General features: G+C 40.9%; 1 protein-coding gene across 1 annotated transcript; it reads left to right on the top strand.

Annotated features, from left to right (window-relative positions):
• On the top strand, positions 1–27,908 carry LIPA (lipase A, lysosomal acid type). Its single transcript, XM_087824431.1, has 10 exons — positions 1–104; positions 2,911–3,023; positions 3,967–4,084; positions 12,772–12,970; positions 14,056–14,165; positions 14,434–14,570; positions 18,322–18,468; positions 19,295–19,366; positions 25,531–25,602; positions 26,425–27,908. Exons 2-10 carry the CDS (start codon positions 2,919–2,921, stop codon positions 26,656–26,658), a joined length of 1,194 nt encoding a protein of 397 aa, XP_087680557.1. The 5' UTR covers positions 1–104; positions 2,911–2,918; the 3' UTR covers positions 26,659–27,908.

Here is a 27,908-nt window from a genome sequence, read left to right as displayed (position 1 = left end):
CCCCGGGTCGGCCGGTCTCCGCCCCTCCGAGTCCCATCTCCTAGCCCCCGCCTCCGCCAGCGGGCACTGCAGCTTCGGACCGAGGCCCGGGTGCGCGTCTCCAGGTGAGTGCCGGCCCCGCTGCGCCGCCAGGTGCGGGCTCCGAGGGAGGGTCGCGCGCCGCGCCCGGGGCCTCGGCGCCGCAGGCCCGCAGCATCCTCTGCGCTTGGCCCGGCTCGTCTCGCCTCAGCACCTGCGGGTGGCCCGCGGCGCCTCCCGGTGACCCGGGAGTAGGGAGCCCCGTGAAGGTGCCTGCCCCGCCCGGTGCCCCCCGATTTCCCGGACAGGCGCGGTGGCTGCCCAGCCAGCTGCCCGCAGCCTCCCGCCGGCGGTGACAGGAGGATTCGTGATTCCCGGCTCCCCTTCCCCGCTCGTCCTCTGCTCCCGTTAGCTCCTCGGGCAACCCGCCTCCCCTAGCGCCCGTGGTAGCTCGTGGCTTGGTCCGAGTGGACTTTAGCATTGGTCCTGGTGAAAATTAAGGCGACGCTATTTAACCAGTTGTCACTTTGCTTTCAGGACTTAACTTGGGTGAACCTCAGTATCCTGAAAAAGGGATTTAAGGGGACTGCATAGAGTTGGTAGAGGAGTTAACATCGTAGGTCCTAAGACCTCATAGCAAGAGATTGTTATTATTATTATAAAGCTAAATGACGAGCTGCTTTGGAGCTTTTCTTCAGCCATTGAACTGTTGGACTGCCCCATTCCATGTTGCAAAATTTGTATTGTGCATCTTAATATGCCAGTGGCACTTGGTTGGGCCTTGGGGTTCAAAGTTGAATAAGACACTCGCTTCGCCTTCAGTCTGGGGGTGTACTGAGGGCAAGTAAGCACTTAACTGGATTGTTGCAACATAGAAGGTAAGTGAGATAAAGTGGCTAAGGGAGCCCGGAAAAGCACTGGGAATCCAGCCCTGGAATGTTGCCCGAAAGGGGCTTTTTCTTCCTTTACACTTGTCAGCCTTCATCCCTGTAAGAATCACTTGACTAGCAGGTTGAGAAACTTGCTTAGTGTTGTGTTGGAAGGAAAGCTTAGCTGGGGGGTATTTCCTTGAGTAGCTTCAGCTGTTACCCCTCGGAGACGCCTCTGTGGACAGCTGGTCCAGGCTCTGCAGGACAGGTGCTGAATGGAAGCAGCTCCTGCTGGATGCCTCCTTGTTTTAAATTGTGGTTTTAACCTTTCATTTTTTCTTTTCAATCTACTTCATATTCCCTAGTAATAATGGAGTTTTGGGAGCTTGTATTTATGATAAAAGGTAGCCAAGGACTTTACAGCCCTTCTCACTACTATAAAGAAATACAAACTTTTGAGTAGATACAAGTGGGCTTGCTTTGCCAGTGCAGACCCCAAAATAACATTCCCTCTATCTACAGGCTCGGGGTTCACCACTGCTTGGAGAAATAAGTCCAGCACCAGCAAGAATTGTATTAACAGGTGTCAGTCTACTTTTGCAATCTTCCGAGAACCAATTTCTTAAGATTTGTGGAATACAGGCCTACATTGGAGGTATTTTGGCTTTGGTTCCAGACCGAATAAGTAAAGCTCTCTTGCCATACTTGATAAATTGCTGTGGTCTGGTACCAAACCCGCACTACCACTGAGGTATGCCTATACCCAATTTAAGCCAAGTCTTAAAAACAGCTGTATTGTATTATTGACATACAATAAAAAGACACTTTAAATGTACAACTTTATAAGCTTTGACTATGGACACACTTGTGAAGCCATTAGTAAATTCAATTTAATAAACCTATCCATTACCCCCCAAAGCTTCCTTGTGCGTAGCCCTTTGTATCCCCTTCTTTCCACTTCCTTTCCCCCCCAGAGAGCCATTGATCAACTTTCTGTCAATATAGATTAGTTTTATATAAATGGAATCATATGTAGTTATTTTTTTTGGGGGGTGTCTGGCTTCTTTCACTCACTGTAATTAGTTTGAGATACCTCCATGTTATTGTGTTCATTGTTCTATATTGCTGAATAGTATGTAGATACCATAATATGATTATCCATTCACTCATTTGGGGCATTTGGGTTTTTCCTGTTTGGGGCTATTACACACAATCTGTTATAAACATTTTTGTACAAGTCTTTGTATGGGCATACACGCAGAGTTCTTTATAAGTGATTATATTTAATTTAAAAAAATCTAGGAACCTGGGCTGTAGACCCAGCCTTGCCTCTAACCATCTGGGTGTGTTTGGGAGAGTCACTTCACTTTGCCTTTAACATCCATCCCCAAGTCTTTGCCATGCTGGGATTTTGTGCCCATCACTGCCTAAAACTAGATGGTCTTTGTTGATGGTTGGAGGGGCTCAGAAGGAGAGAGAGATGATCTTCTTTCCCTCTGTTTCTCTTTTCATTCATTTTACTTTTTTCTCTTGGGTGACAAATTTGAATCCTGACATATAATTTTGAGCAAGAATGGAAGTGAGTAAATAGTGGGGGACAAGAGCTAATACTCGCTAACTGAAAAATGTTTAAATCACAATTATAGAGAGGAAAAGGTGGGAGGCTAACAGGCTTGGGACTTTTGAGGATGTTCCTTTTTCTCAACCTACTTTCTTCCAAGTCCTCTCTTCTGTTATTTCTCCAGGAACAATTTCTTTAACCTTATGATGAAGTGGTGAGTGAGTGTGCTAGGTCACATATTAACTGGGGGTGGCTGTTGGGGAGGTTTCCTAATAAAAATGAATTCCTCTTTTTTTTTTTTTTTCTTCCAGATATGACTGGTATTATTTGTTTCATATTTGCCCTTCACTTAACTTTTACTTGCCCTAAACCTGGTCCCAAACTTTTTATGGGAACATTAATCTATCAACATAATTATGTGTTGTGAAATTTGGACAAATAACAATAGAGTGTTTTATACAGAAAGAAAAATGCGGCTCTTGAGTTTGGTGTTCTGTTTGGCACTTGGGATCCTGCGTACCCAGACATCCAGAGGGAAGCAGGCAGTTGTGGATCCTGAAACAAATATGAATGTGGTAAGTTTCTCAAAGTCACCTGCTTTTAAAATGCATATGACGAATGTTAAGTATTTCCTTAAGTTCAGTTATGTGGGCTCCATGGAGCCTCAAACTCTAATCTCTTTCTGTCTCATAGTGTTTTTTATCTTCTCTGAGTCTTAGATTCAGTTTGCTAGACTTTCCTACCAAGTGATGTGTATTTTATAGATTGCATCCTATTGTTAAAACTGTATACTTCCTACTGAGATACATGATATTTAAGCATCACTAAATTTGTTTAAAGAACAATAAAAAAGTGCCAAAACTTTGCAAGAATGTTACCAAGTACTGTTTTACAATACATCAAGCAAGGATTGCGATCAGCCATGTCCAGGAGGCACAGTTTAATACAAAAATGAAAATATCTCAAAAAATTTTGTAAGAACAAACAAGCAAAAATAATCCCTTAAGTAATTAAAACATCTCAAAGTTTTTAATCTTAAGTAAGCAATAAAGTCTGGAAATACCTGACTTATGCATAAAGTATTGGGAAAATAGAGATTGCTAAAAAAATAAAAAAACAGGATAGGACCTCTTAAAATAAAGATAGTGGTAGTTCACAATATTAGCTGGCACATTTAGAAAAGAAAGAGAGAGTGTTCATTTGTACCTGGGAGCCAGGATGGAAACAAAGAGGCCCAAAGGTATGGTAAAATTAGTCACAATTGTAGAACATGCCAGAATGAAACCAAGGTTTAACCAGACACCTGTGTGTAGAACACATGGATGAAACAAGTGGAGGATTTGTCTTGTGACAGGTGTGCTACTCGATGCAGCAGGCTAAAATTTCAGTCACAACTGATTTCTTAAGCAAAGCCAGGAGAATGCCATTGACATTGCATCTTCTTTGCCTGTAAATACGGGAGATCTTGTCAGATTCTGTCCATAGAATTTTCATTATAATTATTTTTTTTCTCCATAGAGTGAAATTATCTCTTACTGGGGATTTCCTAGTGAGGAATACCTAGTTGAGACCGAAGATGGATATATTCTTTGCCTCCACCGAATTCCTCACGGAAGGAAGAACTATTCTGATAAAGGTATGGGTGTTTTCTGTGTCCAGATAGGACAGCTTGGAATTTGGCCAGTCTTTGTATCAGTAACCAGGTTAAGGATTTTCTAGAGAGATGACTTGAAATTGTTAAATATCAGAATAAGGGTCTGATTTTTAGTCAATCATCTCTCCAGATGTAGCTTAATCTTTAACATTTTCTGTTTCTAGAAACTTTCCTTGGTTGGGGTTAAGGTAACAGGATAACTATCTCTTCCTCAATTAAATTTTTATATGAGCAGAAGGGCCTTCTTTGCCTCAATTCCTTCCTAAATTATCATTCAAAGCAAACTTAAAAACCTTGTGTTAATGTGAGCTTTATTTCATGATCTGTTTTTTTTCTTAATATAATATGATTTATTGATTTCTTCTCTCATAAATTCTAATTATAATAAGGCTTTTAATAATGCTTAAAATGGTTCATGCTCTTTTTGAAATTTAATTTCTAATTCTCGAGATATTTATGATTTACAGATACATGCTATTAAGCTTCTTTTTAATAAGCATGTTATAAAAATGAGTAGTGAGCTGGAGTGAGGGCTGTTTTTTTTCTTCTGCTCAAACTACACAAAACATATATTTTATTCCAGAGTGATAATATGGTCTTGGTTTCCCTTTTTTTTTAAAGTAAATCCTGTATACTGATTTCAGATCCCATATATAAAGAAAAATATGTATTGCTATTATTTCTCTTAAAAGTGGTAGTTGACTAATGTAATTACTAATGTGAGTCACTGTGAAAAGATGCAGGGATCCTCAGTAAAAACAAGCTTAGAGAATGTGCTTCCTCTTCTGTCTTTTCACTACCTCCAGGCTTTTTTGTCCATGCATTTAAGCAGATAGTGCCACATGCCCTACATGTATGTATTACAGCTATTGCAGGGGAAGGTGCTATGTGCTGAATATGAGGAAAGTGAGCATAAGTCTTGATTTGCTCCCAGGTAGTAGGAAGAAGAGTTAGGAGGCCTCATGCCAGGTCTGTGTCAGCCCCTAAGGGCATGTGTGGTTTCATACCTGTGGACCTTGGGTTCTTCATCTGTAAACATAGTCATTTGGCTGGGGTGATCTCAAAGCTCCCCTTCAGTCATTTATCATGGTTATATGGGCTATAATCTGTATCCTTTTTGTTTTGTTTTGGCAGGGGTATGGGGCAGTGGATACCCTTGGTCTTCAAAATGGGGAACAGAGGCTGAAAGTACCCTAAATCTGGTCATAACCTCAGGTCCCCATCTTCTTCCTCTGTCCTGCAGAGGCCTCCCCACAGGGGATCAGTGGTGTGTATGTAAGACCTGCTGCGAGCTAAGCTCAGAGGGGAGTTTTAAGGAAATCTTTGGCAATTGGCTCAGTTATCTAAAGGAATCTGTGGTTTTCCTGAGCACTGCCCATGCTCCAAGGCAGAGGCTCTTCATTGTCTCACTCATATTCAGGAACAGTGTTGCAAGTGTTCCTTTGGCTCATTTAGGACAAATAGACAAAGAGAATTCATAAGGTCTTTCACACAGAAGTTATCTTCTTCTCGTTCATGCCACTTCCTCTCCTCCTTCCTCCTCTGTGACTAACACCATTGTCCCCCTAATGACCTAGACGAGAAACTGCAGAAGCACCCCTGACTTCCATCTTCCAGTGGCTGCCAAGTCCCCTCCAAGCTGCTCATGTGATGCGGCTTTGGCTCATCTCTTCCTTCACTTTGCCAGGAGACCACCCTACCTTCTTCTTCTTCTTTTTTTTAAAAATTTTTTTTATTGATATTTAGAGAGAAGGTGAAGAGAGAGAGGGAGAGAGAGAGAGAGAGAGAGAGAAACATTGATCGACTGCCTCCCGCACACTCTGACCGGGAGTTGTACCGGCCACCTTTTGGTGCAAGGGATGATGCTCCAACCAACTGAGCCACCTGGCCCTACCTGATGTTCTTGTTACAATTTCACTGGATGCCTAAGTAAGTTCAGAACCTAAGTAAGTTCAGAGAGAGGCTTGAACCACTTCTATTTTTAAGGCTTCCCATATATTAAAAGAAGAAAGAATTTCAAAACTGGAATATGAAAATTCAGTCTGCTTATCTTTTAAGAAATTAGTGCTTTTATTTATTATTTATTTTATTTTTTAACCTCACCCAAGGATATTTTTTCCATTGCTTTTTCAGAGAGAGTAGAAGGGAGAGAGAGAAAAAAAAACATCGATGTGAGAGAGACACATCGATTGGTTGCCTCCTGCACACGCCCTGACCAGGGCCGGGGATTGAGCCTGCGACCCAGGTATGTGCCTGTGGCTAGAATTGAACCTGGGACCCTTTAGTCAGAGGGCCAATGCTCTAACCACTGAGCAAAACCGGCCAGGGTAAGACATTAATGCTTTTAATACACACAGAAATAACACCATAACACCATAGTATAAGGACTTGTACCATTTATAAGTCTTTGTAAGATACATTGAAACATTACTCATTTATGGGGGATAAGTGAAACTGTTCCTCTTCCCCTTTTCAAAGTGTTTTTTCTCGTGTTTTTTTTCTTTTTCGTTTTTGGCTGTACTGTGGTGCTGCCATGCCCTGAATTTACAGCTGTATGGTGAGTGTCCTTCAGTTTGTCACAGTGTCCTCTCTGGTTGTGTGTAGAGACTCACTTGGAGATTATTGGAGTCTTTATGATCACAGGGCTTAGCCACATGGCTCCTATACACATGCTAGCTGCTCTCTTTTCTGCCAGCCTCCCTGTTTTCACCCATCTTATGTAGTTTTGCAGGATTAAACTACTTAGAGCCCAGTCATGATTATGTGATATTCCCATTCTGCAGTTTACAGGGACCTGCTAAATGAAGATACATACCTTTCCTTAATATTCTGTCCTGGGTGCTGCTCATACTGTTCACCCACATTCTGTACAGCAGTAGGCCTTTGATGTTCACCATGGGTACGATTCCCCAAATTAGTGAGAACAGTCCTAGGCTCTGGTGTGTCGGTGCCTCCATAGAGTGGGGTAGAGTACTTCTTTCATAAGGCTTTCGAGGAGTGCCTAAGAAGTGGGTTACCAGCTGTGTTTACCCATCATCTAAGAAACAGTTATCATTTATCAACTGCATAGGTTTAAATTGGCACCATAGCCATAATAGGAATGATATAATTGAACTTGTGTTTATGTTAATAAGTATCAAAGAACTACTTTCAGACACACAAATCCAAATGAATTCTTTCCTTTTTGTTAAAGTCCCCCTGGAGTTCACCTGGTGAACACAGCCTCTGGAATGCTGCTCACCCTGCCCACTGTTTTCATTTCTGTATATATTTTAAAAAGAATTCTTTTCACCCTTCCAAGCCCAGCTTACCTGCCAGCTCTCCCTGATTACTTAAGCAGGAGGCAGACACACACTTTGCCCGGACTCCCAAATGCCTTGCCAGTCCCCCTCTGGTGGTGCTTTTCTTATTTTGCTTTGGGTTGACTTATTTTTGTACTTCTCTCTCCCCATTGTCCCTCCCTCAGCCACTCTTTGAAGGCAGAAACTGTGTCTTTGTCATCTTTGTTTCCCTCAGAGCAACTAGTAGTACCATGTCCACTGCATGGTCAGCCTGAGTGGCAGTTATCCAGGGCAGTCTTCAGAATTGGGGTACATAACTGGATGAAGGCAATGAGTCTTCTCTCTAGTAAAATAACACACCTGTGTGCACACAAGTTTCGTATGTATTTGTAGCAAGTTTATGGACCCAGTAAAGAATGCCCTGATTTAGACAATCAGTTTGCTGTCTGGTCAAACTTCTACTAACTAGGCAGCTTAGCGAGCTTGTTTAGAATCCTCTTGGTGACTGTGAAGGATGTGCATGCTCTCTCTCAATGTCTGGAATACTTTTCTGTCACGTGTTGAGTTACTGCTGCTTTGCATTAACTCCAGGAGGAAATTGAAATTCAGAAATTCATCATTTATGGGGAAGTGGTCTGTTTTTATCTGCTCAGCCTTATTTCAGAAAGTCATGGGATGTTAGCACTAGAAGGATCTCAGAGTCCTGCCCGGGCTGAGGATTTGGAGAGCTTTCATTCTGAACATACTCTCCTGCAGATTCCAAGGTAGAATCCTTGGGTTTGAGAACCTGTGTTCTAGATCAACACCCTCAATTTACTGGGTGAGACAGCCAAGTTCAAAGAGGAAAAGGGATTTTCTTTAGGTCAAAGGGTAGCGGGTCAGGCAGTCTGAGTCAGTGCTCTTTAAACTAGAGAACCTGGCCTATGTAATAAGTATTGAGCAAGTTAATCCCATGGCAGAATATTTATATGACTTGGCTAAAACAAGGAAGTACTTATAGGCCTTGACTAAAGTATAGGAACAGAACAAGGCAGACTTACTCTTTGCCTAAGTGGAAAACAAATTGTCCAATAAGGCAATCATCAAATAAAGCACCAATAGTATCTGATCGCGTTCTGGGATATGAATAGCTGCCTTCAGCATGCACAGACAAGTTTTGTGAACTTTGCCTTGGAGACAACTCCCCAGGGGCTGCCCTTTGAGGGCTGGACATATTCCCCTTTGAACACACCTATGGATGGTGTGTTCAGAAGGGTGGAGGGAGAGTGTCAAAAACGGCTGCATCAGAAGAGTGGAGGGAAGTGTCAAAAATAAATATTTCCAGGCTTCCCTAAATCAGAACCAGGGCCAGAAATGTGTATGTTTTCTCAGTGCCCCAGGTGGTTTTAATATGCAGCTAGTTTGGGGAAATAGTGCTTGGCTTACTTTGAAATACCTGGAATACTTATAAGCACACCTCCCCCACCGCTTTGTTTTCTAATGAATTTTTCTTTGAAGTCATAGTTAAAAGCAAGGGCTTTAGAATGAGGCTGACTTGGGTTTCCATTCTGGCTCTCTGCTAGGTGAATCTTCTAGGGCAGGTTAATTTCTGGTTCCAGGAATCAGTTCCCTTACCTTTAACATGGGGTGGATCTTAACAGCTCCTTTGTAACAGTATAATTTGTGTGAAATGAAGTATTTGCATGATCAGTGGCTGTTAGTCACCCAGGTGCCAGAATAGGGTTTATCTTTTTTTCTTTTTATTTTAAATACATCTTTATTGATTTCAGAGAGAGGAAGGGAGAGGTAGAGAGAGAGTTGGAACATCAATGATGAGAGAGTCATCATTGATCGGCTGCCTCCTGCATGCTGCCAACTGGGGATCGAGCCCGCAATTCAGGCACGTGCCCTGATCTACTGGATCCTAGGCTGATGCTCAACCACTGAGTCACACCCGGCCAGGCGCTAGGGTTTATCTTAAGTAGTTGGGGCAGGTTCAGGAAGCCTCCCAGGCCCTGAAGTTTTTGGTGATCTAGAGCCAACAGGGATGATTGAACCAGCCCTTGGACTTTGGGTTTGTTCAAGCCGGGGGCCTGAACAAGCTGGGTGTCCAGCTTCCTTGAATTGTCCAGTCTCATGGATGACTATAGAAAGGTCAAAGTGAGGGGTGATTCGGCCTTTGCGTTATTCACTGTGAAGTGGTGGGAATGCTTTTGTACCTTAAGCTAAGTCCTTGATGCCATTTCATCTAGAACCTGCCTTTGCAGAGGAAAGGGGGCCCTTATGCCCCCTAGCCTAGCTTCTAAGAGATCCTGAAAGACTTTTGGTTATGATAGCTCCTTCCAGACTAAGGTGGAGCCAGTCCTCTCTCTTTTCTTTAGGCCCAGGGGCCATACTGCTGCCTCTGAGTCCTGGTTCAAGATCGCGGACTGTGCAGCTGTGCACAGATTGCTTAGTCATGCTGTGCCTCAGAGTCTTTATTTGAGAAATGGGGATAAAAACTAGTCCCCAACTGTATTAGTTCCCTGTTGCTGCTGTAACCAATTACCACAAGCATAGTGCCTTAAAACATCACACATTTATGATCCTGTAGTCCTGGAGGTCAGAAGGCCTAAGAGCAGGGTGTTGGCAGGACTGTGTTCCTTCTGGAGGCTCTAGGGGAGAATTTGTTTTCTTGCCTTTATCAGTATCTAGAAGCTGTCCACATTCCTTGGCTTCCTTCTGGTTCTTCTTTTGGTCCTTCCTTGTACCTCAGCTGATTTCTCACACTGTTTTAGAGCCTGACCAGGCACTGCCTGGTAGAGAAGGCCAGTCACATGGGAGGCAGGAGGAACTTCCCCATCCACGTGGTCATCTTCCTCTCATGAGACTGTGGACCCAGCAGATTAGTTTTTGGAGCCTGAGTAATCCCCTTCTCACTTCCACCCACGTTTGGGCCTAATCAGGCAGGCAGTACTTTTATGGGCTGCTTCCCTTTGCTGGCTCTGTGCTAACTATTTAGGTGACCATGATAACACCACTTGCCTTCTCCGGTCCAAGATGCATTTAGGCCTGCCTCTCAGTCTCCAGCCCTCCTACAGCCATTCTGGGACAAATAAACTAATTGTAGGGCACAGCTGGGGAAGAGCCTTTTTCTTGTCATTAGTTTGTTACTCAGACACACCAGAGCTTAGGTGCTGGAGTGCATGGACCAGGCTGGTCCTTGGGAGAATTGCCTGAGCGGGTAAGGTTGACTATCATGTCCCTGACTCCCATTCTTTATCCCTTCACCTGCCAGACCAGTCTTCCAAGCGCTTGGTCCAACTCCCTCCAAAATAGCTTCCCCTCTTTGGGCTGTTATTTTCTGAGGGCTTTCTGTGTGGTCTAGAATGATTTCTCTCTGGCTAAGCTTCTTTCCTATAGCAAAGCAGTTACAATGATGGACCCTGGTATCAGACATACTGGGATTCATATCCCCACTCCCCCGCTTACTAGCTCTCGGTCAACAGTGATCAAATTACTTGACTTCTCTTAACCACAACTCCTTGTTTCTAAATGGGAATAGTACAAACTTCACAGGATTTTCACCACAGTGCCTTAGTGCTTATAAGCATGCGATAATAGCTAACTATTATTTCAATTAGCTTTTCTCAGCAAAGTGAGAAGAAATCTGATTAACAGAAAGAAAAGTTTGTCAATTTACTACCCATCTGACTATCCAGTGAATCAGTCTTCTCAGTTTTCTTTGATATTTTACACTCCTCATTTGCATACATCATTGCTACATGGCTGTGTTGCAGAGTAGTCTATAATTTTGTACTTTACTCTTTTTTCCCCCTTCAAGGCTATGTTATAAGTTTTTCTATGCCGCCACAGTCCTTGTCATTATTGATAGCTTAATTATTGCACCAGTTAGATTGCAATGAATTATTTGACCACTCAACCATTAGCTTATTTCCAGTGTTTCACTATTATAAAGAATGGGAAGGTCCTGGCTGGGTTGCTCAGTTGGTTAGAGCATCATCCTGATACACCGAGGTTGTGGGTTAGATCCCTGGTCAAGGCACACACAATCAACCAATGAATGATTAAGTGGAAAAACAAATTGATGTTTCTATCTCTCTTTCTCTCTCTAAATCAATAAATTAAAAAAATTTAAAAAAAAAGAAAAAAAAGAATGGGCAGAAGGCAAAGGGAGTTCTTATTTGTTCATTTTGACCTATTTGTTGGTCACTATACCAGACACTTAACTATCTAATTTATTCCTCTGAACAGCTCTTTATGGAACTGAGACTCAGACAGGTTAAGCAACTTAACAATGTGATCTAATGTTTATTGAACTCTTACTGTGTGTCAGGCACTTTGCTAAGAACTTTTCATATAATATTTCATAACTCATTACTCCCTGTAAGGTACATATTACATTTATGTGCTGCAAGGGATGATATAAATCTCAGGGGATGTTGAAAACTGTACCCAAGATGGCATATCAGAACTAGGAGATGATGGATTTGAACCCAGGTGTGTCTGACTCTAAAACTCATGGTCGTTATGATGTCAGCTCCATGAGGTGTTTTTTTTCACTTTTTTCTGTTCTCTGCTGTGTCCCCAGCACATAGCTGGGATGCTTGGCACATAGTTGGTGCTCAATAAATGCTTGTTTAAAGAATGACTGAATGTTTTTGACACTATGTAAGCAGCTGGAGGTTAGGTTTCTTTGACTCCCATGTCTTTGTTTTTTCTACTATGTCACTGTTTCAGGTACAGGTGAGTAGAAGATAGTTCTATATAAATATATATGTGTGTATACACATATGCATATATTTGTGTATATATTTATGAATTTGTGCATAATAATTTTTTTTCTTTTGGTTTCTTTTGTTAGGATACATTCTGAGAAATCTACTGGAGCAAAGTATAGAAACATTTCATATGTTCTTAAAAATATATTAAAAATATTTCTGATGATTAAGTTAATGTGTCTTATTACTAGATATGCAAAGATAGACCAGTTTCACTGTTACTTTGCCAATACTGTTTATTTTTTTTAATTTTTATTTTTTAAAAATATTTTTTTTATATCTTTATTGATTTCAGAGAGAGGAAAGGAGAGGGAGAGAGAGAGACAGAAACATCAATGATGAGAGAGTCATTGATCAAGCCCACAACCCAGGCATGTGCCCTGACCGGGAATTGAACCCTGATCGCCTGGATCCTAGGCCGACGCTCAACCTCTGAGCCATGCCCAGCCAGGCGCCCATACTGTTTAAAAAAATATTCTTTACTCATGTTATATAGGAGTACATTGCTCCCTCAAGATTTTAATTTGTTTCTAGTTCATTATTTGCTTTGAGATCTTTTGTGCATTATCTGTATAGCAAGATGCCATGTTTGTTTTGAAGCTAACACCTAAACATAAATATTTTTCAGGTCCCAAACCAGTGGTATTCCTGCAGCACGGCTTGCTGGCAGATTCTAGTAACTGGATCACAAACCTACCCAATAGCAGCCTGGGCTTCATTCTGGCAGATGCTGGTTTTGACGTGTGGATGGGCAACAGCAGGGGAAACACCTGGTCTCGGAGACACAAGACCCTTTCAGTTTTCCAGGATGCCTACTGGGCCTTCAGGTATATCTGATTGATAGTAGCCGTAATGCAGACACACAGGGTGGCAGATAGATGGGTAACTCAAGGTCATGTGAGAGAGGAAACTGATGGATCATGAAAGATATTAAACCTTTTTAGAAATTTAATAAATAGCAGTAAGGTAAACTTTAAGTAAATAATTACATTTAGGAATTAAATTCAATTAGGAATTTTTAGTTACTTTGGCATTCCTGGTGGTGTGGGAGCTGCTGGGTAAATTGTGTCCCAGAACCTTCTCCCTTCCTTCAGAAACACACATTCTAAATACTCAATATTCTATGGGCAGAGGTTTTCCTCTTCTCTTTTTTACTCTTGGGTCTACCAGTTAATCACTGTGTGACATTGGGCATGTCACATAAGCCCTCTGTGTCTGAGTTTTCTTTATGTAAAATGGGGATAATACCTGTCTTCTAAAGTTATTGGTGATTAAAGGAGAGGACACGGAAGGAACCTGGTACATCGTAAGTGGTGGCGACAATTGGCTCATCCATCTCTTGATGGCAACACTCACATGTGCATGGACCCAGGGCTCTGTGTTGGTACATCAGGCTATGGATCCTCCAGAATTGCTTCCCATTGGTAAAACCAGAGCTTACCTAAGGACCTGAACTGCAAGAATGAGAGCTTTTATCAATGACATGTACAATGACATGTCACTTTATTTGTAATAGTGAAAAACTGGAAACTACCAAATGCCCATCCACAATGAATGGAGAAATCAAGTGTGGTATATTTACACAATGAACAACCTACAACTGTGTGTGACGGTTTGGATGTAGCCCAATACAGAAGAATACATATTGTGTTCTCATTTATAAAAAAGTTCAAAAATGGGTAAAACTAATTTATGGTATAAAAAATGAGGATAATAGTTACCCTTGGAAGCACGCTTCAAAGGGGGCCTAGGGAACTTCTGCAGTCCTGGCAATTCTGTTTCCTGTGCCTTCTCATGGTTTACCCAGCTGTGTTCAGTTTGTGTTAAGTCATCAAGCTGCACACTTACTGTTTGTGTGCTATTGCATTTGTATGTGATGTCTCAATGAAAGAGTTCCATTTTTGGATTACAGTTATGACGAGATGGCAAATTATGACTTACCAGCTTCAATTAACTTCATTCTGAATAAAACTGGCCAAGAACAATTGTATTATGTGGGTCATTCCCAAGGCACTACAATAGGTATGTATGTAATAAAGATTGGAAATTGATATAATGTGTTATTATAGAGTTTGCATTTGTTCTGAAAAGTGAAAAAAAAAATGTTAGCTCAAATAAACTTTTATTTATTATTATTTTTAATACCAAGCTGAAATAATGATTAGGGCAAAGGCAAAGAATTTTGGTAATATTTTGTCTTCTCTAGAGGGTGTCACGCCCAACTGCCCTTGCTTTTTCAGAGAAAGTTCCAGACGATCAAATTTCTGTTACTTTTCTTTTGTTCCCACAGGTTTTATAGCATTTTCACGGATCCCAGAGCTGGCCAAAAAGATTAAAATGTTTTTAGCCCTGGGTCCTGTGGCTTCAGCCCAGTTCTCTATTGGCCCGATAACTAAATTGGGACGATTTCCAGATTTTCTCCTTAAGGTACTTAACCCCCCCCCCCCCCCAATTGCCCTTTCAGAATCTGTGCTTTTTCTCCTTTATGTTTTGCTATCAGTGGAAAATGGTATTTCTTCTCCCCATGGCTTTTCTCCTCTCCTCTTCACCCTTACTTCCAGATCCTGGGGAGTCAGGGAAGGTTTATCATTAATTCTGCACCTGAGCCCCATGTTCTCATGGTTAACATATCACTGCAGATCTCCACTGAGCACACACAGGGAGCACAGGAAGTCTGGGAGAAGGTAGCTTGAAGCTTGGTGGAGCTGCCTTTTATTCTACGCAGTGAGTGGTGCATTGGAGTAGGCAGGAGAGCGGAGAAAAATGCACTCTTCCCACGTGCCCAGCCCTCACCACACCGAGGGTGATCTAAACACAAGCCAGTAACCTCGTGGGGACCTAGCCCTAGAGCTGTGTGACGCCCCCAAGCTCTGTTCAAGGAAGAAGCAGCTTTTATGAGCTGGAGTTGAGAGCCAGCTGAGGCCAGATGGTCCATTATGCATGCGCTATATAGTTTTATGTAGGACACGTTTCTACACACACCGATAGGAAATCCTATTCAGGAATATATACTACAAATCAGCTATGGCCCATCTACTGGCCATTTAAGAGATGTTCACAGGAAATACAGACTGAACCCTGAGCTTAGAATCTGATTCACATAAAATGGGTTTCTCTGCATAGGTTACCAGACATGCAGATAAGATGTGACTTTCTCAAACCTAATTAACTTGTAATGCCTTGGGTAATAGAAGCATCAATTTTCATTATAAACAATTCAGAGATTACAGATAAAGTGCCCTTTAACTACCTTAGCTTCCCTTAGTGCCTTCACAAAACTAAGCACAGTGCTCAGTTTAGTGTCTTTTCCAATAGACCTTGTGTGTGAATTTCTGGAGAGAAACATATTGCTTTGTTTTAATGTAGACAGTATTCAGCTGTGTATGTTGTTCTGCAGATTACAGTTTTCACTCTTGAAGAGCTGTGATGTTAATACATAAAACTCTACCACACTGTTTTTAACTGCTGCATAGAACGTCTCCATTATAAAGAACTGCTCCTTATTAAACCAGACACCTCTGGTTAAACCAGACCTCTGTGGTGGATATTGAGGTTGTTGCTAATTTGCTGTTGCTGCATCCTGTGCCCTTTTTTACTGAGAACTGAAACTGCTTTGTCAGAGGAATGTTTTCAATTTAATCCTTGGAATTTGTGATTTAGGAGCTTTGTAAACATACACACTCCCCCTCCCCACCTTGGAGGTGTTTTGTTAAATCTGGAGTGGGGTCCAAGATCTGAGGTTTTGCCAAGCACCCTACATAAGTCTAATGTAGGTCAAACAAACTGGTACTTAGGAATTACTGTTCCAGACATGGGTGTCTTATAATATCCTGGGAGAGTGACAAAGTGAAAGAGTGTATGTTCATAAAACCTTTGAATTTGCTGTTCTGGGAAGTATGTATTGCTTCCATGAACGTTGAGTGTCATAACTCTTTCTCAGAATACAAAGGTATATATATATATTATAATACATCAGAATTGACATGGGCAGGCCTGTAAATGTCAGGTGAATTTTCCTTTTTTGTAATACTGTACTTCTTTGATGTAATTTTCAGTGGAGTTTTCATAATTTTCAGAATTATCATTCTGAAGTATAAGACAACTTCGCCCCCTTTGTCAGTCAAAAGGAGAGCTTGGCTTGTTGTGATTTAAGTTGCTGATCGTATTAACTTGTTTTTAGTAGAGAGCCTTAAAAAGATATGTTTATCACATGTGACTATTATGTAGACTGAAAGCCAGGAAATTTAGAAACTGATGCCTTTTCATGACCCGTGACCTTCTCTGTATGTGGTATTTACTTCCTGATTCTCCCCAGCTAATTTTAGTGTGGCTAATCTGGGGGAAATGAACATTCAATGAGGCCTGGTATCTGCCTTTAGGTATTCATTGCTTGCCTTGTAGAAGGCAGATCTCAAGCTGTAGCAGACCAAATTTGGCCAAAGAGTGTTGAATATGGCCTATGCCCTGTTTTAAGTTAAATTAGTTGCACCTTTTAAAAAATTGGAATATTCAACATGGAAACCTTGATAGTTATTTTTTGGGGGAAAGACGAAGCCATGTACCACAAAGCAATTGCTCACATTACGCTGCACATAAGCTTCCTGGATCACCAGTTCTCAGTGTTCCCTAATCATCACTCTGGGCAGGGTGGCATGTTCCACATGCTGTTTTATCATTTATGTTTACATGCCTGCCTGTGTTAGTTTGTTAGGCTGTGAAGAAGAATCTGTTCCATGACTTTCCCTGGCTTCTGGTGGTTTGTCTGGCATTCTTTGGCTTGTGGAAACATCACCCCAAGTCCTGCCTTTATATTCACATGGAGTTTTCCCTGTATGTGCTCAGATCTCCCTCTGTCTCTGTGTCCAGAGTTTCCCCTTTCTAGAAGATCACTAGTCACATTGCTTAGAACCCACCCTAACAACTTCACTTTAACTTGATTTTCTCTGAAAATACCCTATTTCCTCCAGATAAGGTCCCATGATGGCATACTGGGGACTAGGACTTCAATGGATCTTTTTTGATGGGGGCACAATTCAACCCATAAAATTGCCTTTGTTGGCCTGTGAATTTTTCACTCCTGCTTGTCCTCTTAGAGGGTGGGCATCAGCAAAAGTGTAAGCTGTAAAGGGACACATTTGGGTTTGATGTAGGGAAGATCTTTCTGTTATTTCCTGGTGCAGAAGTACATGAAGATCTGCCCTGAGGTCAGTGATTGCCCCGAAATACCTGGGCACAGGTTCAGTGGCTGTCGGTTAGCACTGATGTAGACCAGGAGTCAGCAGACTTTTTCTGTAAAGATCCTGATAGTAAATATTTTTGGCTTTGTGGGTCATAATGGTCTCTGTTGGCAACTACTTAACTCCACCCCTGTAGTACAAAAACAGCCAGAGACGATGTGTGATTGTTCCAATAAACTTTATTTACAAAAGCAGGCAGTGCTGGTAAAGGAGGAACGGGGAGTCATTGTTTCATGGGGACAGAGCTTCGGTATGAGATGTTGAGGGAGTTCTGGAGATGGAGAGTGGTGCTGGTTGTACAATGTGAATGTACTTAATGCCACTGAACTGAACACACTGCTGACCAATCACAGTTTTGACTCTTTCTCAGAAGTCACTACTAATCCACGAAAGCCAAGTGAAACTCTTTGGGATTGGCCCTGGGATAAGTGATCATTAAGGCCCTTTCCCACTGTAAAAGTCTGCTGCAAATTTACTTGATTTTCTGTCCCCTTTTCTTCATTTGAAACTTTAAATACACATATATAACATCTGCTATTGCTTTAGTAAACAGAGGGCTTAAGTATTACAGATATCTCCCTTTTTTCCCCCATTGACCCCCTCCACCTGGCTCCCGCCGGCAACCCCCTCCTTCAGGCCTTCACTCCGCTATTGTCTGTGTCCATGGAGTATGCATATATGCATATAAGTTCTTTGATTAATCTCTTCTCTCCCCCAACCCCCTTCCGTTTAAGATTCCTCAGTCTGTTCCATGCTTCCATGTCTCTGGTTCTATTTTATTCGTCAGTTTATTATACTGATTAGATTCCACTGGCTACCATTTCTCCCCCGAGGCCATCCGTGGAGACATTTGACACATGTCTCTGCTTCTGAAGTGATCATGGGTGCCCGTGTATCAGGATGAAATGCTGAGGTGTTCTTGGGTTTCTTTTTCTTTGCAGGACTTATTTGGGACGCAACAGTTTCTTCCCGAGAATGCATTTTTGAAGTGGCTGAGTCTGCATGTGTGCAGTCATGTCGTCCTGAAGGAGCTTTGTGGAAATGTCTTTTTTCTTCTGTGTGGATTTAATGAGAGAAATTTAAATATGGTATGTATGTTTATAACAAGACTTGCTTTAAACTTTCAGTGATTTTATTTTATCTGTGAATATGCTTATATGTGTTGGAGGATGCTGGAGAGGTAGGAATGACATCATTAGAACTCTGATGGGTCTTTCATTGAAGAGGCACAAGAATCAGCTTCAGCAGGTGCCTGAAATACCATGTGCTGCTCTCCCCTGGCCCGCCGTGGCCAACTTCCTGCATTGTCCTTACACGGAAAGTATTGAATGAGGAGATCTGTCATCACTAACATCTTGATATTTATATTTATTCTAGTGATTTGTTTCTTTTAAAAATTATTATAATTGTTTAATTTTGGAGTGATCATTCACACATATGTGTGTGTACCTTTATTTATTTTAGAAAATATAACCCCTTGGCCAGCAATATGCTGATGTTTCTAAATATATTTGTAGTTTGTAATGTTGCCTTTTGAAAACAGGTTTTAATATTCTGGAATGAAGGTTCTAGGGATTTTTTGAAGTCATAATAATTTTTCTTGTTTCTGATGATAAAAGTAAGGTATAATTGTTATATAAAATTTGGAAATTCAGAAAAGCATGAAGAATAAAAATGAGCAGTTATTGCAATCCATATAATCCCACAGTTACCCTGTTTTTATGTACTGTGTGTGTGGTTGTACATATTTTTCTATGACATATTTGTAGTCAAAGAATTTTTTCCTGCTCTTAATCTCATATATTTGAGATTGTGGCTCTGTGGCTTTTAACACTTTGAAGTGCAAAATTTATTATTAATGCCTCTTTAACACTGTTTTAAAAAATTCTTTATTTCAACTTTTTTCTCCCCCAGTCTAGAGTGGCTGTGTATATGTCACACTCTCCTGCTGGGACTTCGTCACAAAACATGATACACTGGAGCCAGGTAGGCATTCCAGGAATGCAGTTGGGGCAATTTGTGTGAAATCAGCGTTAGAAAGATCTGTGTGTCCCATGGAGCACCTCTCTATGAGCCCTTCCCAAATGGAAGGACAGTCTTCTTACCAGTCTGAGCTGGTGTGCGTCCCCAGATTCTCCGGCTCCTGTCTTTGTGTGTGTTTTGCTTTTGTTACCCTCCCTGGGACAAGTGGTACTATGTGTGAGTTCACCAGATGGCTATTGGGGTTGACTTTTTTCCTTTCCTTTTCCCTCCTCTCTATCAGTTTTTCATTAAGTCCCAGATTTATTTTATTTCTGTGTTGCTTCATAAAACAAGATTTTTAGAGCTGCTTTGGAGACAGAAGCTGCTATTTCAGCATTAACCCATGAGCATAATATGCTGAAACAATAGTGGAAAAACCAGAGCTAAGCCAATCATGGAGGTAAATGGGAGCCGCCAACTTTTAAAACAGTTTGTTTTATCACATATCACAAAAGTAATGCATGTTCATTCTGGAAAATTTAGAAATTACACAGGCAAAAAATAATAAAAATTCTCAAGATTAAAAATAAAATTGTTCTATAATCCTACACAGAGGTAGAAAATGTGTACCCAGGGATTTGAAATGTCTCTGCATTCTACTCTCTACGTCTTGCTGCATATCATTTCAGAAAGCAGTGGTTAAAGATATATGTAGAAATAATAGTTGTAGAAGTAGATTTATTTTCTTTCACTTACTCTTTTGTAACGGCTTTTTTTTCATCTAACAAAATGTCAGGGACTTATTTCTACCTTAGGACCTATTTTTGTACAATTTTTCTCCCTAACTTTTTAAATATGAAATAACTTACCATTTAAGCTCCAAGCCAAGATGTGGCAGGTGGCTGGATAGCAGTTTTCAAACACTGGGCAGTCATTGCCTGCATCAGAATCATGTTAGTTGCTTTAAAAGTATACCTTTTAATAAAATATTGTTTAAGAAAAGTAAGGGTGTCACCAGCAGAGGGGTTGTTGCCCCCACCGTCCCAAGGATAGAAATCAAGAGAGGAGGTGAAACCGATTCAGAAGAAAAGAGGTTTACTAAAAACTGGCTGAGAGGAAAAAGGGAGAGGGCAGGAGCTCCATGGGTGAAGGAGGCGCACACGGACAGAGAATGGCTCCCGGCTCGGCCTGTCTCACGGGGAGTAGAGTTCGAGGCAGAGCTGTTGGATTGGCTACAATCCAAGCTTTTAAAAACAGACTCCTGGGCCCCATCCATAGAGATCCTAATTTAACTGGACTGGAGAACCTCTACTTTTATTTTTTTATAAACACCTTTATGGAAGTGTAAGTGACATACAGTTTTTAAAGTGTACAATTTAGTATGTTTTGGCATAGGTATATGCCCACGAAGCCTTCACAGCAATCAAGACAGTGAGCCTATCATCCCCCAAAAGTTTTCTCGTGCCCCCTTTTAATACCCTCCTCTTCACCCTTTCCACCTGTCAAACACCCACCAAACAACCACCGATCTGCTTTCTTTCATTATAGGTTTGCATTTTCTAGAATTTTGTATAACTGTGATCATACAGCATATACTTGTTTTTGTGTGGCTTCTCTCAGCATAATTATTTTGAGATTCATCCCTGTTATCGTGTATATGTGGTTCATTCCTTTTGCTCCGGAGTGGTAAGGATTTGTATTTAAAAAAAACCAACTATGTCCAGTAGATTCTTTGCCGAACTGGATTTGGGAACCATTGATCTGGGATGTCACTCATACTTTAGTATCCTTCCCCAGTTGTTGGGAGTGCTGGAGTTCACCCCTCTCTGGGCTGGACCCTAGGGAACCAGGCAGGACTGTGCCTGAGGCTTTTAGCAACTTGTAGTGACTGTAAGACCCCATGTTACATGTCAGTGACTGAGTGCTAGAGTTCCCTGGGGCTTAGAGGAGGGCCATCTGGAACACAGGTAGTTGATTCGCTGAAGAGCACGCCTTTACCTCTCAAGGAGTGTCCTGAAACCTTCAGAAGTTCTCAAGTTCACAAATGTTCATTCAGGCCTCCTGCTTTTCTACTCAGACACATTGCTATTTATGGTCACTTGTTTTCTTTGTACACCCTGTCACCAACATAACCTACCTTTTGGAACACGTTATGCCCTCTTACCCAATGGACAATTTTTAAAAAGACCCAGTTTCTTTCACCGCAGGAGTTAGTGCACTTTCGTGGAGAAGGTGACCTGCCGAGTTGAGGGCAGATGCTAAACTGCCCACCTCAGTGACTGGGTAGTTCACGTGCAGCCCACGTGTGCTGTGCCACGTGCCTCAGCCAAGAACAAATGACCCCCAGACTTCACCTTTCGGGGGCCTCTGGGAATGTGGCTGCCTAGGCTGTCAGACCACCCTGTTGTGTATTACAGGACAGCGTTACTCCCCCGTCTGTGTGTCACAGTGGGTGTGCAAAGGAGCTCTTGGATCTGCAGCAGTCCCAGCTTCTGTTCTCGTCCCAGCCCCTTTTATCTAGCAGCTGGCTGGGGTCAAAGGCCACAGACTGAGGCTCAGAGCCCTGCTCTGGGGCCAATCGTGGTTTTAGGTTCTAACCACACTGGAATGTGCCTCGTGAACATTTCCAAAGTCCAAATCCACTGCAGAAGGCAGCCCTGCCCTTGGCTCTTGTGCTCGCTGAATCTTTTGTCAGGAGTAGCGCTTCGTGCAGCTGTCCCCTAGGACCTTGTCCTTGGCCCGCTTTCCTCGGTGTTGGCCGGGCCGCGCTCCGCCTGTCAGGTGCGCCCTGGAGCAGGCTGCCGGGGGCCTGGGCTGGCCGGCTGGGGGCTACCATTTGGTGTGAAGTTTAGGGGTTCATGCGGTAGGAGTTTGGAGGTGCTCTACAAGCTCATTTTATTCATAGTACATTCAGAAGTTTACTTTTTGTTCCAATAATTAGCATTCTATTTCTAAAAAACAGTTCCAAAACGTAGTTGTTTTTTGTTTTTGTTTTGGCATGTAACTGTACAAGTTTATTTTTTTAATGTTCCCTACTTTTTAAAAATATATATTTTCAATTATGGTTTACATTCAATATTATTCTATACCAGTGTCAGGTATACAGCATAGTGTTTCGACAATCCAAAACCCAGTTCTTTACTGGGCTTTAAAATTTAGCTTATAAATCTTACTCTCTTTATAAACCTTGACAGGTAGGTTTTGGAGACACCCGTATCCCCAGAGCCAAGCCTCCTTTCGCCCCTTTGCTGACCATGCCCAGAGCCCAAGTACTGTCTCCTATTTGAAGAAGGCTGGTCCTAACCTATTTTTACAGAGTTGTTCAGAAATACTTTGGGTGATATAAAAAATTCAGGTTCTTGGGCCTACCCATGACCTGTTGAGAGTTCAAATTCCTGGACGTATGTCCCTGGGATCCACATTTTAAGAAGTTCCTCATATGATTCTGATGTTCTCTATTGGTTGAAACCTAATATTAGCTTAAAAAAATAATGTACATTAGGTAGGCTCTTTAAAACATTGTAAAAAGACAGTTAGTATAATTTTCATTATACATGTAATATGTGTTCATTATGAAGTTTAAAAACATATGAAGGACAAAGAAGAAAATAAATCACCCATATGTCCACCACCAGGGATAACTACTATTAGAATGTTGGTATATTAGGGGAGGTTAGAATTTTTCTTGCCCGGCCGGGCGTGGCTCAGCTGTTGAGCGTCGACCTGGGATCCAGGCGATCGGGGTTCGATTCCTGGTCAGGCCACATGCCCAGTTGCAGGCTTGATCAATGACTCTCTCATCATTGATGTTTCTGTCTCTCTCTATCTCTCCTTTCCTCTCTCTGAAATCAATAAAAGATATATTTAAAAAAAAAAAATTTTTTTTCTTTACCCTCTTAGGGTTTCTGACTGAGACTGACATAAGACAACAGCATACGAATTTTATTTACATGTACGTGGGAGCCCTCATAAGAAAAATGAAGACCCAAAGAAGTAACTAGGCCTAAGCACTTATATACTAGGTTGAACAAAGAGTAGCAACTGTGGGAAAGTAACTAAAATAAATACAGGAGACTAAAAGAAATGAGTTATTTTAACCAGGCCTTTTTGTACTTTAGAAAGATTGAACCTATTGACACTTTTATTACCATTCAAGACATAAAAATAACTTTTAAAATGTCACTTTAAAAAGTATCCTAATACTGTATTTCCTCCTGATCTTTAGTCACATGTGATTATTTTATAACTGTAACGATAGAGCTTGTTCACTTTCATTTTCTGACATTTTCCCATTTCATATTATTTATAAACATTATTCATATTTCTCTTTCTAGTTTATTATATTTATATTTACAAAAGTGTCATACTGTTGTGTATATTGATGTACCATGATGCATTTAACGAAATATCTATTACTGGACTTTAGCTTATTTCTGTGTTTTTGTTACTATAATCATCTTCACATTTCCTTCCTTCTGAGATCCCCTTGCAAGTGGCTATGACACTGAGCACAAAAGTCAAGTTTAGAAATTTATTCTGAGCCCTAGGCAAGTTTTTCCTGTGGATCCCATACTCACTCTGGGTCTTTATATAAATGCTGAATGACATGTGTGAGAAAGTGATATACCGTCTACCGTGACAGAACAGCTTGCATCAATCAGTACTTTTCACTTTCAGCTAGAGCTACAGCACAGATACACTAGCAGGTGCTGTAAATCCATATTTTGTTCTTGTTAAATATGCTGCAGGTATTTAAAATCTGCCCTTTGCAATGGGCAGAAGCAGACGCTAACATTTCTCCTCTAGAAATTCCCCGTAGTTTCTAATCTCACACTGTCTTTTATTACATCAGACATTAGAGTTTTATTCAGTTGATAAGAACTGAAACCTCACATAAATCAAAAGCAGCTCTGACAAAGAATGTTTAGGTTTTTCCTCTTTACCAGATGCCACCCTCTGGCCAAAACTTGAACAGTTCATTTGACTTGCCGATTTTGGATTTAATTCTTGACATATTTCTAACTTGGGGATATAGAGGAGGTATGAATTTGTATCATTAAAAATTTTAAAAATAAATGACTTTTTGTTAATACTTTTACATCATACTATCTATGCATAATTTAAACTTTATATACAGTATTATTTCATGACTCTAGTATCCTCAACTAGTCAGAATTGTGCTGGTGTGCAGTACAATTTGATTATACTGATACTGGTACTCAAGAAGTGTTAAATTAATAAAATCATTAAGCCCAGCCAGGCATGGCTCAGCAGTTGAGCATTGACCTAGGATCCAGGAGATCTCAGTTCGATTCCCAGTGAGGGCACATGCCCGGGTTGTGGGCTCGATCCCCAGTAGAGGGCTTGCAGGAGGCAGCTGATCAATGACTCTTTCATCACTGATGTTTCTGTCTCTCCCTCTCCCTTCCTTTCTCTGAAATCAATAAAGATATATTTAAAAAAACAAAAAAAATTATTAAAATATTAAATAATATAACTAGTCAAGTAGAGTGGATATATAGAAACTATGGAGATTATATATGCATATGTAAATATCTTACTCCATATATAAATAGACAATGATTCTATTAATCCATATAAATATGTGATATATAATTTTTATATTATAATACGTTATTAATCCATATAAATACCTATTAATACACATATATATTAATCTATTTGTTGTATGTAATATATATATCTTCCCCAAATAAGATAGTTACCTCTTTGAAAAGTTTAAGGTTCATATTTCAGTAAAAAATGTCAGTATAAAGTTTATCCAATGAGTATAACCATTGATCTAGTACAGTGTGGGGCAAAAGTAGATTTGTAGTTGTGAATAAGCAGAGTTTATTCTTGTATTATTTATTATTATATTATTTTGCATATGAACAACTGTAAACCTGCTTTTGCTCCACCCTGTATAATTCACATTGTGTGTATAGCTGCTTTATTGTCTCATGCAGTAGCTACTTTCCAGTCATATAAGGAGAAATTGAGTCACGTAGTAAAGGAGAGTAAAATAATGTCATTTATCTTAAATTACAGTTTGGAAATGAAGAGTAAATCTGGGTATTGGTGTAAAATTGATTTCTGGGGACTTGGCTAACTCATGGAACCTGTGATGTTATCTCAAACATCTGTGCCAGATAACTTTCCCCCCCCCCAAATTATCTTCTTTTTAGACTTACAAGTTGAAAAAGTTTCAAGCCTTTGACTGGGGAAGCAGTGCCAAGAATTATTTTCATTACAACCAGGTAATGTCTTCAAAGTCTTTAGAATTAATGGGCTCTCAAAATGCATCAAGGAAGCCAGCCATTATTAGGATTCTGGCTGGGCTCAGGGGCTGTGGAAATATTTGGGAGAGTTGACTAGATAGTGTTTCAGTTCCAGAACAACCCAAGCTATGTGGTTGGCTTTGTCGACTGGGCCTTCCCTCTTTGTTACTTCCATGACCCTGTATAACAGCTGTCACTATTACTGTTATATATGACTCATCATGATCAAGAACACAGAGTTCAAGGTCAGACAAGCCTAGGACTGTTACCTGGTAGCTGGAATTCTTGGCCAAATTACACTCTCTAAGCCTTTCCTCTCATATACCATAAATTTATCATTTTTGAGTGTAAATACTTTAAAGTGTAAGGCACTTCACCATATTTTACTTATTTGATTCTCACAACTTCCCTGTGATGATTAAAGACAAGGAAACTGAGGCTTAGAGAACTTCAGTGACTTGTGTTGTACCCCAGAGGGAGGGAAAGTAGGAGGGTATGGACTCCAAAGCCCCTTTCCAACTACTTGGTTCTGTTGCTTTGAATCGACTACCTGGGAGTACACCTTCCTCCCAGGGGATTAAAACACTTGTTACCATGCCCAGCCTGTTACTATAGTAACTGTTCTTTCTCTGTGGGTTAGGTTTCTTTTTGTTCTGGTAATAGCGACTTGAAAAGTAAACAGTGATTTCCAAGATTTAGCCTTTTATTCTCAATGAATTAATTGGTGTTTAATGGAGATTGTAGACTGTTTTTGTGAATTAAAACAACCACGACAAAGCTCTCTCTGGGTTTTTCTTACAGACTAACCCTCCCGCTTACAATGTGAAGGACATGCACGTGCCTACTGCTCTGTGGAGCGGCGGTCAGGACTGGCTCGCGGATGTCAACGACGTCAGCATCCTACTGACCCAGATCACCAACCTGGTGTATGACGAGTGCATTCCGGATTGGGAGCATCTCGACTTCATCTGGGGCTTGGATGCCCCTTGGCGGCTCTATGATCAAATGGTGAATCTAATGAAGAAGTACCTGTGAAAGCCGGATGGAGAAATCTACCATCAAATCAATGATGGAATCATGTTCAAAATATGTTGACTTCATTTCTCTAAAATACTTATTTTTCTTTCCTAGGCCTTTTGTATTTTTATATTCAAGAAAATTATGATGTTGAAGATGCCCATTTCTCCAGTTAGGGTTAGAAATGCACTCACTTTTTTGTTTGTTTAATCATGGCCAAATGTGCAGCTCGTGTCTCAACCGTAGGGAAGTTTAAGTCTTCTAAAAATATCATTGACTTGTGAAAGGTCATAACCATTCTGATTATCCATAAAATTTAAAATATACTGTATTGCTTTTTTTACGCCCATGCAGGACACATTGACATCTATGTTGGAATTTTTAAACTGTGTTGTTCATTGGTAAATAATCTGACACTGACTTGAGGACAGCTCAGTATATAAGTACCCTGTTCTCATCTCTTGGCCTTAAAAGGCTCTCCAGGGGAATGGCCCTGCATTTAGGGATGTAAACAACACTGGCACTTATTCATGTTCTCACGCACTAAGTGCCAAGTCCAATCCAGTGACACACCGGTTGTTTTAGTTATAAAGATTCTATAATGAATTTTATCAAATCTATCAGCAAGTGTTTAAATTGCTCACATGAAGCAAAATAATTTTCTGGAGTCCTCAGAAATAAATTCCGCTCATTAAAAAACAACTGTATTTTAAATACTTGAAGACTGATAATGCAGCCATTCATATTCATGAACTCTTCACTGTGAGGCAGGTCATAAACCCACTTGTTTGAAAAGAAAGGTCCTGTGGAGAGGTGATACCACTGTTTTTCCTGAAATTAATGTACTCTCTTAACCAGCTGCTCTAGCTCAGCAATGAGACATGTGAGGCAGAAGCCTTGAGGCTGCCCATGAGGAGTGTCCTAATTCATTTCCACACAAGAGAAATGTGACTATGAACGCTTTCAGATTGCAGCTCAGGGAATCGCTTTGTTTTTTAGTTTTGTATGTGTACATGTTTTACTCCTGATTTGTGTTCCTGTGTCAGGAAGCCCGTGTTCACTTGCTTTTCTTATAGCCTTGTTTCCTTTCAGTACTGTCAGGTGGACAGAATAACATTGATACGTGGTTCTGATACAGTTACTCCAGCTGCAATAATAAACAGTACTTGGCATTGGCTAATATGTGGAGACAGCATACTACTACTTTGTAATATATAAAAAATCTCATTTAAACTTTTCAATAAAACTCGGTGAGCCTCATAGACTTG

Source organism: Miniopterus natalensis, chromosome 14, assembly GCF_054644295.1.
Source record: "Miniopterus natalensis isolate mMinNat1 chromosome 14, mMinNat1.hap1, whole genome shotgun sequence".
In the NCBI taxonomy this organism is placed as follows: domain Eukaryota; kingdom Metazoa; phylum Chordata; class Mammalia; order Chiroptera; family Miniopteridae; genus Miniopterus; species Miniopterus natalensis.
The sequence above is the reverse complement of the archived record's forward strand: the minus strand, read 5'-3'. Positions and strand labels throughout refer to the sequence as shown.

Coding starts and splice junctions, on each gene's coding strand:
- LIPA (XM_087824431.1), top strand. CDS start 2,919: ATGCGGCTCTTGAGTTTGGTGTTCTGTTTGGCACTTGGGATCCTGCGT. Junction 14,571..18,321: donor TTCCAGATTTTCTCCTTAAG/GTACTTAACCCC, acceptor TTTTCTTTGCAG/GACTTATTTGGGACGCAACA. Junction 25,603..26,424: donor ATTATTTTCATTACAACCAG/GTAATGTCTTCA, acceptor TTTTTCTTACAG/ACTAACCCTCCCGCTTACAA.